General features: G+C 37.5%; 1 protein-coding gene across 3 annotated transcripts in view; it reads right to left on the bottom strand.

Moving 5' to 3' along the window:
• Positions 1 to 12,170, bottom strand: part of QSER1 (glutamine and serine rich 1) — a 41,694-nt gene extending 29,524 nt beyond the window's left edge. For 2 of the 3 annotated variants that reach the window (XM_068988900.1, XM_068988899.1), the window contains exons 1-2: positions 12,059 to 12,170; positions 5,472 to 9,167 (exon numbers count right to left, since the gene is read on the bottom strand). In XM_068988900.1, the coding sequence (XP_068845001.1) occupies positions 5,472 to 9,167; positions 12,059 to 12,155 (3,793 nt within the window). In that variant the 5' untranslated portion in view covers positions 12,156 to 12,170. The remainder of the gene's footprint in view (positions 1 to 5,471; positions 9,168 to 12,058) is intronic. The other variant, XM_068988898.1, reaches the window with a different exon arrangement.
• Positions 12,171 to 12,720: the final 550 nt, after the last annotated feature.

Here is a 12,720-nt window from a genome sequence, read left to right as displayed (position 1 = left end):
GAACTTGAAGATAGACCAACAGAAATGATAAAATCTGAAGAACAGAGAGAAAGAAAAGATTGAAGAAATAAACAGAAACTCAGAAACCTGAGGAATAATATCAAAATATTTTATTTCATGTCACTGGAGTCCAATAAGGAAAGAAAGAGTTTGGTGCACAAAAAAGAATGCCTGGAAACTTCTCAAATTTTGAAAAAGATACACATTTTACAGATTCAAAAAGCTCAGTAAACTCCAAACAGGATGAACCTTATCCAGAGAAATAATTACATGACTGAAAGTCAAAGAAAAAGTTTTAAAAATGGAATACGTCTTTGGGCTGAAAGGAAATGATACCAGAGGGAAACAGGGAGTATGAGGAATAACGGAAGTACAAGAGCAATTATAATTATCTGGGTAAATATAATAGACTATTTTGCTCCTATTAAATTATTTAGAATATGTATGATGGTTGTAAGCAAAAATTATTTCTCTATCAGGGCTTTCAACAGGACAAATATATATAACATAAGAGCAAGGGTAAAGAGAGCTCTATGGTTTTTAGGTTTCGGCATTTTATTTCATGTAGTAAATATATTAACTAAGTGGATTGTAATCACTAAGTCAACCACTAAAAACATAACATGAAAAGATACAGTAAAAAAAAAAAAAAACAACAACCCAGAGATAAATTTTTAAAAAATACAGTAAAAAGTTCAAATAGTCTTTTTAAAGATAGGAAAGACACAGAAACAAAAACAAAGAGGGAAAACAGGAAACAAAGAATGAAAGACTGAACTATATCAATAATTACATTAAATGTAAATGGTCTAAACAAGCTAATTGAAAGAGATTACTAGAGTTTTAAAAAATGACAAAATTGAACTATGTACTGTCTACAAAATAGTCACATTAAACATAATGCCACAGATAGGTCAAAGGATTGAAAAAGATCCATGCAGCCCATCAGAAGAAACCTAGAGTGGCTATAATAACAAAGCAGACTTCAGAATAAGGATTATTACCAAAGATAAAGAAGGATATTATATACTGATAAAAGGGTCAATTCACTAAGGCTTAATGGTCCTAAATGTGTACACATTTAAAAACAGAGCTCAAAATACACAAAGCAGTAACTGATAGAAACGAAAAACAAAACAGACAAATCCACAAATATATCTGGAGACACGGAAAATGCTCTCTCAATAACTGACAGAACAAGTAAACAGATAATCAGTAATGAGATAGAAAATCTGAACAACCAACCTGCTTTAACTGAAATTTATACAACATCCACGAAACAGCAAAATGCAATTTTCTTTTAAAGTACACTGGGACATTAATCAAGATCAGCTATATTTTGGACAATAAAGCTAACCTTAACAGATTTAAAAGAACTAAAATTATACAAAGCAGAAATCAATAAAGGACAGATGTCTGGAAAATCCCCAAATATCTGAAAAATGTGAAATATGATTCTAAATAACTCATGGACCAAAAAGAAAGCACCAAAAGAAATTTGAAAAACTTGAAAGAATAACAACAAATAATAAAAATAAAATTTGTGGGATATAGCTAAGCAGGGCTTAGAGAGAAGTTCGTAACATTAAGCGCTTAGAGCAGAAAAGAATGAAGAAGGAAATGGCAACCCACTCTAGTACTCTTGCCTAGAAAATCCCATGGACAGAGGAGCCTGGTAGGCTTCCGTCTATGGGGTTGCACAGAGTCGGACACGACTGATGCGACTTAGCAGCAGCAGCAGCTGAAAAGAGTAGAGGGGACATCCCTGGTGGTCCAGTGGTTAAGACTTCACCTTCCAATATAGCAGGTGTGGGTTTGACCCCTAGTTGGAGAGCTGAGATTCCACGTGCCTCAGGGCCAAAAACCCAAAACATAAAACAGAAGCAATATTGTAACAAATTCTAAAGACTTTAAAAATGATCCTCATCAAAAAAATCTTTTTCAAAAAAGAAGTCTCAAACCAACAATTTAGACTTCTACCATATGAAAATAGATAAAAATAGAGCATAATAAACTAAAAACAAACTGAAAAAGGAATTAATAAAAACAGCAGAAATCAGTAAAACTGTCAACAAAGGAGAAAAAAAAACAATGAAACTAAATGCTTTTTCTGCCATCATTTTCTACATAGACAATCCTATGCAATCTAATTTTTTAAGAATCTATTTGGTTTTTTTTTTTTTTTTTGGCTGCACTTCAGGATCTTGGCTACTCAACCAGAGAGGGTGAACCTGTGCTCCCTGCCTCCCTGCAGGGGAAGCCGGAGTCCTAACTACTGGTTCAGTTTAGTTCAGTCGCTCAGTCATGTCCAACTCTGCGACCCCATGAACCACAGCACACCAGGCCTCCCTGTCCATCACCAACTCCCGGAGTCCAACCAAACCCAAGTCCACTGAGTCAGTGATGCCATCTGGACTGCCAGGGAATTCCCATTTTTAAAAATATTTTAATCAGTTGTGCAAATTTCAGATCAACATATGAAGTTTAACTGTATTTTTATAATCTGCTGCTGCTGCAGCTAAATCACGTCAGTTGTATCCGACTCTGTGCGACTCCAGACAGCAGCCCCCAGGCTCCTCCATCCCTGGGATTCTCCAGGCAAGACTACTGGAGTGGGTTGCCATTTCCTTCTCCAGTGCGTGAAACTGAAATCGCTCAGTCGTGTCCAACTCTTCGTGATCCCATGGACTGTAGCCCATCAGGCTCCTCTGTCCACGGGATTCTCCAGGCAAGAGTACTGGAGGGGGTTGCCATTGCCTTCTCCAAATTAATTACGAGGCAATTGATTAAGGGTTTCCCAGTAACTCGGATGGTAAAGAAACCACCTGCAACATGGGTTCAATCCCTGAGTTGGGATGATCCTCTATAGAAGGAAATGGCAACCTATTCCAGTATTCCTGCCTGGAGGATCCCCATGGACAGAGGACCCTGGTAGGCTACAGTTCATGGGATTGCAAAGAGTCGGACATGACTGAAAGATTAAGCACACAGTGGTATGGCAATTAAGACAGTGTCACATTGATCAAAGTATAAAAATGTAGATCAGTGTGACAGAATTGAGAGTCCAGAAATAGATTCATACAAATATGGTCAGCTGGGCTTCCCTTGTGGCTCAGCTGGTAAAGAATCCACTGGCAATGCAGGAGACCTAGGCTCAATCCCTGGGTTGGGAAGATCCCCTGGAGAAGGGAAAGGCTACCCACTCCAGTATTCTGACCAGGAGAATTCCATGGACTGTATAGTCCACGGGGGTCACAAGAGTTGGACATGACTGAGCGACCCAAAACCTACATAATTAAAAATCAAGACAAACATGGTGAGCTGATTTTTGACAGAGATGTGAAAAGCAATCAGTGGAGAAAGGATTGTCTTTTCAACAAAGAAAGCTGGACATCCATGTGCAAAACTTCAACCCATACCTCACATCTTATACCACCACCCCCCAAATTAAAAGAGATCCTACACCTAAATACGAAATGCAAAACTTTAAAATTCCTAGAAGAAAACAAGAGAAAATTTTTGTGACTATGGGTTAGGCAAAGATTTCTTAGGATACAAAAAGCACAAATCATAAAAGGAACAATGGATAAGTCAGACCTTGTTGAAATTTAAAACTTTTGCCTTTTGGAAAGATTTAAGACCTGTGGGAATTTAGAGGATATGAGCACTAATTTTGCCAGGAGTTAACTTTCACAAAGTGATTTTGAAGAGGGTCTTCAAGGAGAACTAAAAGTATCTACTGGACTAAAAAACTGAGGAGGACCCAGGGAGAGAAAAACCTGTTCAAAAGGAGCATGATTCTGAAAGGCGCTCACAGGTCCAAGGAACAATGAGAAACTCAGCTGTCACAGAAGAGGGGAAGTGGCAAGAGTGAGCAAAGAGTGAAACGTGGAAAGGGAGAATTTTTACACATTTTAATTTTTTTCCATGGAGCACCAAAAAGTATTTCCAAAGCAGAGAATTAATAATTGATTTAAGAATTCCATAGGCAGAGGAGCCTGGGGGGCTACAGTCCATGGGGTCGCAAAGAATTGGGCATTACTGAGCAACTAACACACTACACTACTCTTCTTTTTTATAAAGATAAATGTGATCACAATATGGAAGATGGAGTGGTGCAGAGACTGGTGGGAAGGATTCTAATGAGAAATCTGTTGCAATAGGCCCAAGCAAGAGATGACGGGTCCTCACAGAAGAGGAGGCAATGCGTAAAGGGAAAACTTCAAAGATCTATTAGTAAGGATCAGGTTGATGGTGGTGGTTTTAACTAAAACTAGTTCTAGATTCATGTTTTATAACAGAGATTATAAAAGATTTGCTCTAAGAACATAACAGGGAATATAACAGTAATTGCAAAGTTTTCTGAATTGAGGGAGAAGAATGTAAAACCTTCCTGTGATTAGCTACACCTGTTATGTTCTGACTCTAGCAATAATTTTCCAGTATGTTAATTTCCCTGTATAACAAAATGAGAATTCTTCAGAAATGTTTTAGCAGACTTAAAACTTTTACTGACAAATGTATTAGCAGACATTTATACTAATAGATTATTTGGGATACCGGCTGTTTCTTATCACTTCATTAGTTAAAAAGGTGGTCAAATCTGGAAAGAAGCTGAAAAGTACATCACAAAACAAGGTTTAACTCATAAGTACCACTCTATTCATATAAAAGTGATAGGCAGGAATACAGGTGTTAGAACCAGATAAACCTGAGCATGATTTAAATCTGAATATGGACTCCAACTCTGTCATTTACTAACTGTATGGGCCCGGACAATTCATTTAGTCTGTTATATCATTTGTATATTGGAGATATCAAGCACATCTCACAATATTGCTAATAGTTCCTGGCACAGAGGTGGTAGCTATTTGACTGCTATTTTTTCCTTAACATGTTCTTTACAACAATAACTTTTATACTGCTTGACAATTGTTTACATTAGACAATGCTTCTCAAAATAGTTCCTTAAAATGTTCCCTTAACTACAGAGAAAGTGAAACATACACCTAAAGGATCTGGGCATATAGTATGAAACCAGTGCAAAATTTTTAAAGTTTTGAACTTAACTGCACACAAAATAACCAATTTAATAGCAAAATGTTAATTTTTTAGGTAAAATTAGCATACAAAGAAAATATGCCAGTTTATACATAACATGGCCCTCAATACAATGTCCCGTATCCATGAGCCACTTTAAGATGACTCAGACTAGAAAAATCTGGATAGTGCACTATGTAAACTATGTTGCATGTGATAAAAAGCTGAATAAAACCCAGAACTACGTAGTCTAAAACTCAGAACTTTCCTAGAGGCAAGGAACATTAAAAAAAATAAGTCTAAGATATCTGCCTAAGCATTCTGTCTTGAGAAATTGTAGACTTGCTTCAAGCTAAGAAAGCATAAAACTTGTTCCAGAGCCAGAAAAAAAATAAAAGCCATAATTATGAACTTCAAATTTAAAACTTTACCTGTTTTCTTCTTTTTATCAGAAGTAGCGTCTGAAGTATTTAAGGTAGTAGAGCTGCTTTTGTAAATATCATGACTGCATACTCCAGGATCATCTTCATCCGAAGAAAGTGAAGATAAATGCTCCAAGTTTTTAAGTTCGTTATCAAGTTTTTCTGATGGACTGTTAGCCCCAGCCTCAGACACTAAAGGTGTGGGTGTCACAGCTGCAGTCTTTGGAAGTGGTGGGGGACAAAATGTACGAACGGTCTGTGTTCCTGGTCGCCTAGTCCTGTTAGGCATTCTCACAGCAAGAGTGGAAAACTGCTGTTTGGGCCCAGATTTCAGAAAATCTAAGAAAGAGGCAATAAATCCAGTTTTGACTTCTGGTTGTTTTTCCTCTACTTCTTTGATCTTCTGTCTCATTTTTTCTTGATGCTGATAACCATCATGGCAGCTCTCTGAGGAAGGGGGCGTATACGGTAAATATATATCTGTTCCCCTTGGATTCTGGCGTTTGCCTTGGGCAGGTCTTTTCAGCTGTTTCTGATGACTGCTGTCTTCCTCTTTAGCATGCCCTTTTCCTTTAGTTTTCTTCTTCTGGAGGTTAAAATGCATTAAATCTTGGTTTTCCTCTTCCATCTTGACACTGACTGTCTCCCCAGGCTGGGCCATGGCCAACACTGCAAGTGTATTCCTAGAGGAATTCACCAACATACCACTGGCATCACCGCCTAAAGCTAATTCGCTCTCCGATGTGGCACTCTCTCCACTTATGCTTCTACTACTAGAAACGAATTCTTGATTTCTGTTATTACTTAATGTACTATCAATAGCAACTTCACTGTCTTCTTCAGGTTCATGACTGGCTGCAGACTGTTTCTTGAATGGACCAGAACTTTGCTCCTGGACTTCATGACCTGGTCCGACTACCGGTGAAGTTACTTTAGAAGCTTTATTTTGACCAGGTACTTCAACATGCTGTTGATCAAGAGTCATCTTTGACTGAAGAGTAGGTACTGGTGAAAGGTTTACAGTAACTTGATTTCCATTTAAGGAAATATCATTTATATTTGGTGGCTTTCCTACTGTAGCTGCTATGGAGTTAAAATCAGATGTCACATGCCCAACATCTAATGACTGCTGAAAATGAGATTTAGAATCACCATCTTCAACAGCAGGAATGGTTTCATTTGAAGCTGACTTGGAGAAATCAGAAGGTGTGACCCCACAAGCTGCTGCTGTAGCTGCTAAGATATCATCCACATTTGATAAAATATTTCTCTCATCACTGAGGAGCATTGCCTCTGGGAAACATATTGATCCAAGAGAAACAAAATGATTCTTTGAATCATGTTGAGTTGTTTCATTAAAATGGCCCTTTGTTATCAGATGTTGCTGTAATGGTTTTGAAGAGTCAGAAAGGTCCATTTTCATAATTTCAGAATTTTGAGGATGGAGTTGCTGCTGAGAATGTTCGCCATTGCTCCGAATAATATGACCATCCATTTGAAGGAAAGGATGTACTATCTGTTGAGGACTTTGAACACGCTGTACTTGTAAAGATGTCTTTATTTGTCCTAAACTTGCCTGCAGTATTGACTGCTGAAGAATTTGTAGATCACAGGCAGAATCTAAAAGGACCTGTGTATTAGGAAGAGATGCCTGATGGCCATGCCCTAAAGCATTGTTTGGAATTTGAATCTGAGATGAGGCATTAATTATTTGATCATGCTGCTCCTGGACCTTGGCTTCATGTACCTTCTGTATAAGAGAATGCTGCTGGTTTAGGTCTTTAGTATTCAACCGTATTTGCGGAGTTTGCATTAAAGTAGTTGTCTTCTTAATATCAAGGGTTGCAGAACTATTGACTTGGCCAATTTGTTGGTTAAGTTGTGTCATTGAACCAACTATGTTTTCTTCTTTTTTAGACCCTTGTAGAGCAATACCAACCACCTGATCTTCAAGACAGGAATTACTTCTGATTATGCTCTGAGAATATCTGTCATCTGCCTTTGACACCTTATAAGCTGACTCTGGAACGTTCATTTCCCCCTCAGACAGCCTTTGGGTTGATGACTCAAGAGATACTTGTGGCTGTAATACCTGTAACTCTTGTATTGGAAAATCATCCTCTTGTTTTGAAGACGTATAAACATTTGAGTCAAGTTTTCTTTCAGCATAAGACTTTGGATCAGGGGAAGGTAGGTTATTCTGTAAGGTCTGACAATGAGTAGAGGTCGCAAAAGATGATGACTGGACAGCAGGCAAAAACTTTTGAGACTGGGGAGAGGATGACCCTTGGGTCTGAGCATTTGGGGAAGAATGCATAGAAATAAAATTCTGAGTTGGACTAGCATCTGGCACATTCTGAGCCCGAGAGGCAGAAGAATAAGAAAGAGAAGGGGCTGTTAATGTCAGGGACTGACCTGAAGCATAGCTTTCTGAAGGACTAACAACTGGCAAAACGTGTGACTGAGATGAAAAGCTAACCTGTGTCTGGCTGACTGGTGATAAACCCTGAGAATGACCAGATGAGTAACTCTGAGACTGGCTATCTGAAGACGGATCTCTTGTTTGAGCAGGGTAATTCTCATTAGTAACCGAAGATAACACCTCTTGCTGATTGGAAGAATAATTAAGTGTTGAGTTTTCAGAAGTGATAGTCTGAGATGAGCCAGAGAAAGTCAATGTTTTATACAAGGATGGCAACTTCTCAACTTTGCTGGACCTATAAACCTGTGAATGAACAATAGATGGCACATTATGTGGCTGTACTAAACCATAATTTTGAGACTGACTGACTGATAAAAGGCTTGGTAGCTGCGCTGTAGAATAAATTTGTGCTTGGCCTGATATTACAGAACTCTGGTTATGTAAAGGTTTGGAATAGCTTAGTGTTTGCACAGGAGGAATTATACTTTGAGGTTTGGGGGACTTGGCTGATGCTAGTGGTTGTTTTGTAGAACAGCTTTTTACTTTTGCAGTAGGAGGATACCCTGATGATGGAATTGCAGATGAATAGGACTGAGCAAGTTCCACTGAGACCTGGGAGGGCTTCTGTTGCAATCCTCCATTGCTCACCTGAGTAGACTCTCCAATTGGGCTACAGGATAAAGATGACTGCCTGCTTGTTTCCTGAAAATTAACCACACTTGCATTTGATAGATAACCGTGTAAGGAATGCTGTGAACCAGTCAGTTGTGCCTGAATAGACTGGGTACCTGAAGGCCGCTGATGGTGTTTAATAACACTACATTCTCGGAGAAGAGCTCTTTCAATGGAAGCAGTAGAACTAGTAAAGAGAGTTGAACCATAGGCTTGAGGAGTTTGCTGAGCTCCTCCAAGTGCTGAAGGCAACAAACTAAACTGAGGTTGTAAAAGATGGGGTGCAGACTCTTGAGCTGAGCGGTACGTTGAAGACTGAGGTGGTATGCTGTTACTTATCGCAGAACTGCCCAGGCGCTCAAATGTCAAAGCAGTTGGAACAGTTCCCTGGGAAGTCTTGATTTGAAGCAAAGGATCATGAGGACTTAAAATTCCATTTGATGTAGTGTTAAAAGTTGAATCCTGAAGCACCAAAGGTGAGGTGGTAGCAAAGTTTCTATTGCTGAAGGTGGCAGGATGCTGATAAGCAGGGAGGGCAGGGGATGGAAGTGTTCCAGTGGTTGGCAAAGGTCCAGTAACAAACAGCTCAGTTGGTGCTGAGGAATGCATACCTGTGAAAAGAAAACAAATATACTCATGCAGTTATAGCACAAACACTTCTATCTGTTCTCATAATAGACTTGTAAAACTTACATAACCCTTAATCCATCAAAATCTCTTTAAAACTGAGAAGTCTGACAAACTAGTTCTGCATAGAAATTCTAAAAAATATATTTCAAAATAGCTAGTTTTTATAAGGCAAAAACAAAACTACAAAGGTATCAGGAATTCATTTCTATTATTGTTATATAAACATGAGATTATACAGTCAGATATGTCATTTGAAATTTACAAAAATACTAAAAATATATCATCTCTAGTGATTACTTTACCCTGAAATTCCCATGCAAAATATCAATGAACAAACTAAAATGTTCATAATGTTAAAACTGAAACCAAATTCCCTACATTTAATGTAATAAATAATTCTAAAACTAATAGTGAGGTTAGCACTGCAAAGTCTGTTTCATCAAAATACATGTATATTTTAAAAATCCTTGCATTTCAAGTTTTGATTTCCTATGAACAACTTCCAATAACAATAGATGCATGCTTATCACAAAAAGCTGACCAGAAATTAATGAAGTACTGTCAAGAAGAGATTGTTAACATTTCAGGATAGCAGTCTAGCCACTTACAGCCGAAGTAAAACCATGTATACCCTTATGATCCAAAAGTTCCTACAGAAATTTAGATCTATGGAAATTTACCCTATGGAAATAAGTGGACACAAAGATTCAAACAAGATACTCAGTACAGTTATTGTGAATAACAGGTAGAAACAAACTAAATGTCCATCAACAGGAGACTGGTAAAATAATTATGGCATATCCTAATAATACTGCTGCTGTAACACTGCTTAGGTGAAAATACAAAAAAGTTTTGATGCAAAAAGATATCAATAAAGAGTAAACACTATTAACTCTTCTCTAAAAAGCAGGACTATAGTTAGGAACCATCACTTTTCATTTTATGTACGTTTTACTTGTTTCATTTCTTTTTTTCCTTAATTTATTTTTGCCTGTGCTGGGTCTTCGCTGCTGCGTGGGCTTTCCTCTAGCTGCAGGGAGCAAGGGCTACTCTCTAGTTGCCACTCGTGGGCTTCTCACTGTGGCGGCTCCTCCTGTTGCGGAGCACGGGCTCTAGGGCACATGGGCTTCGGCAGTTGTGGCCCCCAGGCTCTAAAGCACAGGCTCAACAGTCGTGCCTCTCGGGCTTATTTGCTCTGCGGCATGTGGGATCTTCCCAGATCAGGGATCAAACCCATGTCTCCTACGTTGGCAGGCAGATTCTTTACCACGAAGCCACCAGGGAAACCCTAACTGTTTCCATTTCTTAAATTTTTATGTTCGAGCAAAACTGATTAACAATGTTGTGTTAGTTTCAGGAGTATAGCAAAGTGATTCAGTTATACATGTACCTATTCATTTTCAAATTCTTTGCCCATATAGGTTATTTCAGAATATTGAGCACCATTCTCTGCACTATACGGTAGGTCCTTCCTGGTTACCTGTTTTAAATACAGCAGTGTGTACATGCCAATCCCAAATTCCCAATTAAACCCTCCCCCTCCCATGCTTTTTCCCTGTAACAGTAAGTTCAATCTCTAAGCCTATTTACATATTTTTTAGTGAGCTTCCATTAAAATTTTTTTTCCCCATTTTGAAAAAATAGAGGGAAAAACGTTCTCTGGCCCTTTTCAAAAATATTCTTCTTTCACTTCTTTCCATTAAATGTCAAAAAAGTGGGTATTCTCTGGTGGCTCAACACTTAGAACTCGATCTTTCATTGCTGGGGCCCAGGTTTAACTGGTCAAGGAGCTAAGATCCCAGAAGATGGGCAGCAATCAAAAGGGTATTATGACTACAAGGACAGAAAACATCTAGTTACTCTTGAAACAATAAATAATGCTTAGAATTAACTAAATACATGTAATGTAAAATTATTCCAGGAAGCAAGAAATAAAGCTATTGTATTTTTTAATGTTTTAAAAAATATTGTTTTATGCCACACTAACACATTGTTTCTTTGGAAGCAGAAGTTTCTCAGACATACTGAAAAGACAGCTTTATTAATGGAATCTACATCAGAATAATAAAATATTTCCAATCACTATTACTTAAAAGTATAGTCTTTAAGATGAAACCTTAAAAAAAAAACTAAGCTGTCATCCTGCAAAAAATAAAAATACACACAAACAATTTCAAGGGGCAACAGAAAAATGAAATAAAATAGAAAAGTACATAATATAATAACATCCATTTGTACTAGCTTTTACTAAAGAATGACTTATTCCATTCGCTTAACTTTCCTAACTCTAATGACAAAATCAGTTCTAAGATTGATTTTTACTGTATCACCTATCCAGTCTGAAGGCACTAAAAGAAAACTTAATCTTTTACCAACTTCCCCACAAAAGATAAACATGTAAAGTGATAGGCTTGTTAATTAACCAGATGGAGGAATTTTTTCACAATGTATGTACCAAATTACTGCAACATACACTCTAAATATCTTAAAATTTTACATGTTAATTATACCTCTGTAAAGGTAACATGGGGGATAAAAGGAAAATAAATTTAATCTTTTCTTCTCTCAAGTAAATAAGTGACTACTTAAATTGCCAGGTAAAAACTTTATATCTAGGATTTACCTTTTAACAATTACCTACCTTCTTCAACTTGTTAGTTGTCAACAGAGTGCTAAAACTGAATTTCTGCTAGTAACAATTTCTTGAATTTTATCCACCTTAAAATAGTGAAAAATTCCGGGTTTTAAAGTTCACTGGAAAATCAATAATTAACACCACTCTCAGCCACACTACCATCATGACAAAACTATAAAAAGTGAATTTTTAGTAGTATTTCTATAGGACTTAAAAATTCTGAAAACAAAGCATCACCTGTCTGCCAGGATGGGGCCCTGAATTGTGGTAAGAGAGTAGTTCCTGAAGAAGCAGCCTGAGCAGTTCGAGATTCAACAGCAGAGAGAAAACTCATCACTGAAGATTCTTTAGTGTTAGTGCTGGCATCGTTCACACTAGTATCAAATATTCCAGAAAGACCTACATTTGAAGACAAAATGTATCCCAAAGTAAAAATATATATTAACATAAAAGGATATTCCTGATGCTATTTTTAAAAGGAATCTCTGAAATTTGAGGCCCAAAGTGCTACTACCCTAAACTGCTTCATTTTGAATAGCAAACAAGTATTAATTTGCTTAAGCACAGTTATAATTTAAAATCTATAGATATGCAGGAAAAAAAGTTTTCCTTACTAATTAACTGTATAACTATTTCCTATTAGTAAAAGACAAAGCTTTCAATCTCATTTTCATTCTAACGTTTCCCATGGAACCGTTCTGTCCTGTTCACTTTCATAACCCAACATGTGAGAGTTGATTTTCCTTCTTATTCACTAAATGCACCCAGATTCAGAGTATATTTCACAGTAGAATTTTTACCAGTTGGCTGAGGTGTGGCAGTATATCCAGGAAGCTGATGAGAGGCTGCAAAAGTCGGTCTCTGAAGGAGGTCTGTTTCAGAGTTTGAGGGATGTCCTT

This window comes from Capricornis sumatraensis, chromosome 16 (assembly GCF_032405125.1).
Source record: "Capricornis sumatraensis isolate serow.1 chromosome 16, serow.2, whole genome shotgun sequence".
Classification (NCBI taxonomy): domain Eukaryota; kingdom Metazoa; phylum Chordata; class Mammalia; order Artiodactyla; family Bovidae; genus Capricornis; species Capricornis sumatraensis.
This window is presented reverse-complemented; position numbering and strand designations above follow the sequence as displayed.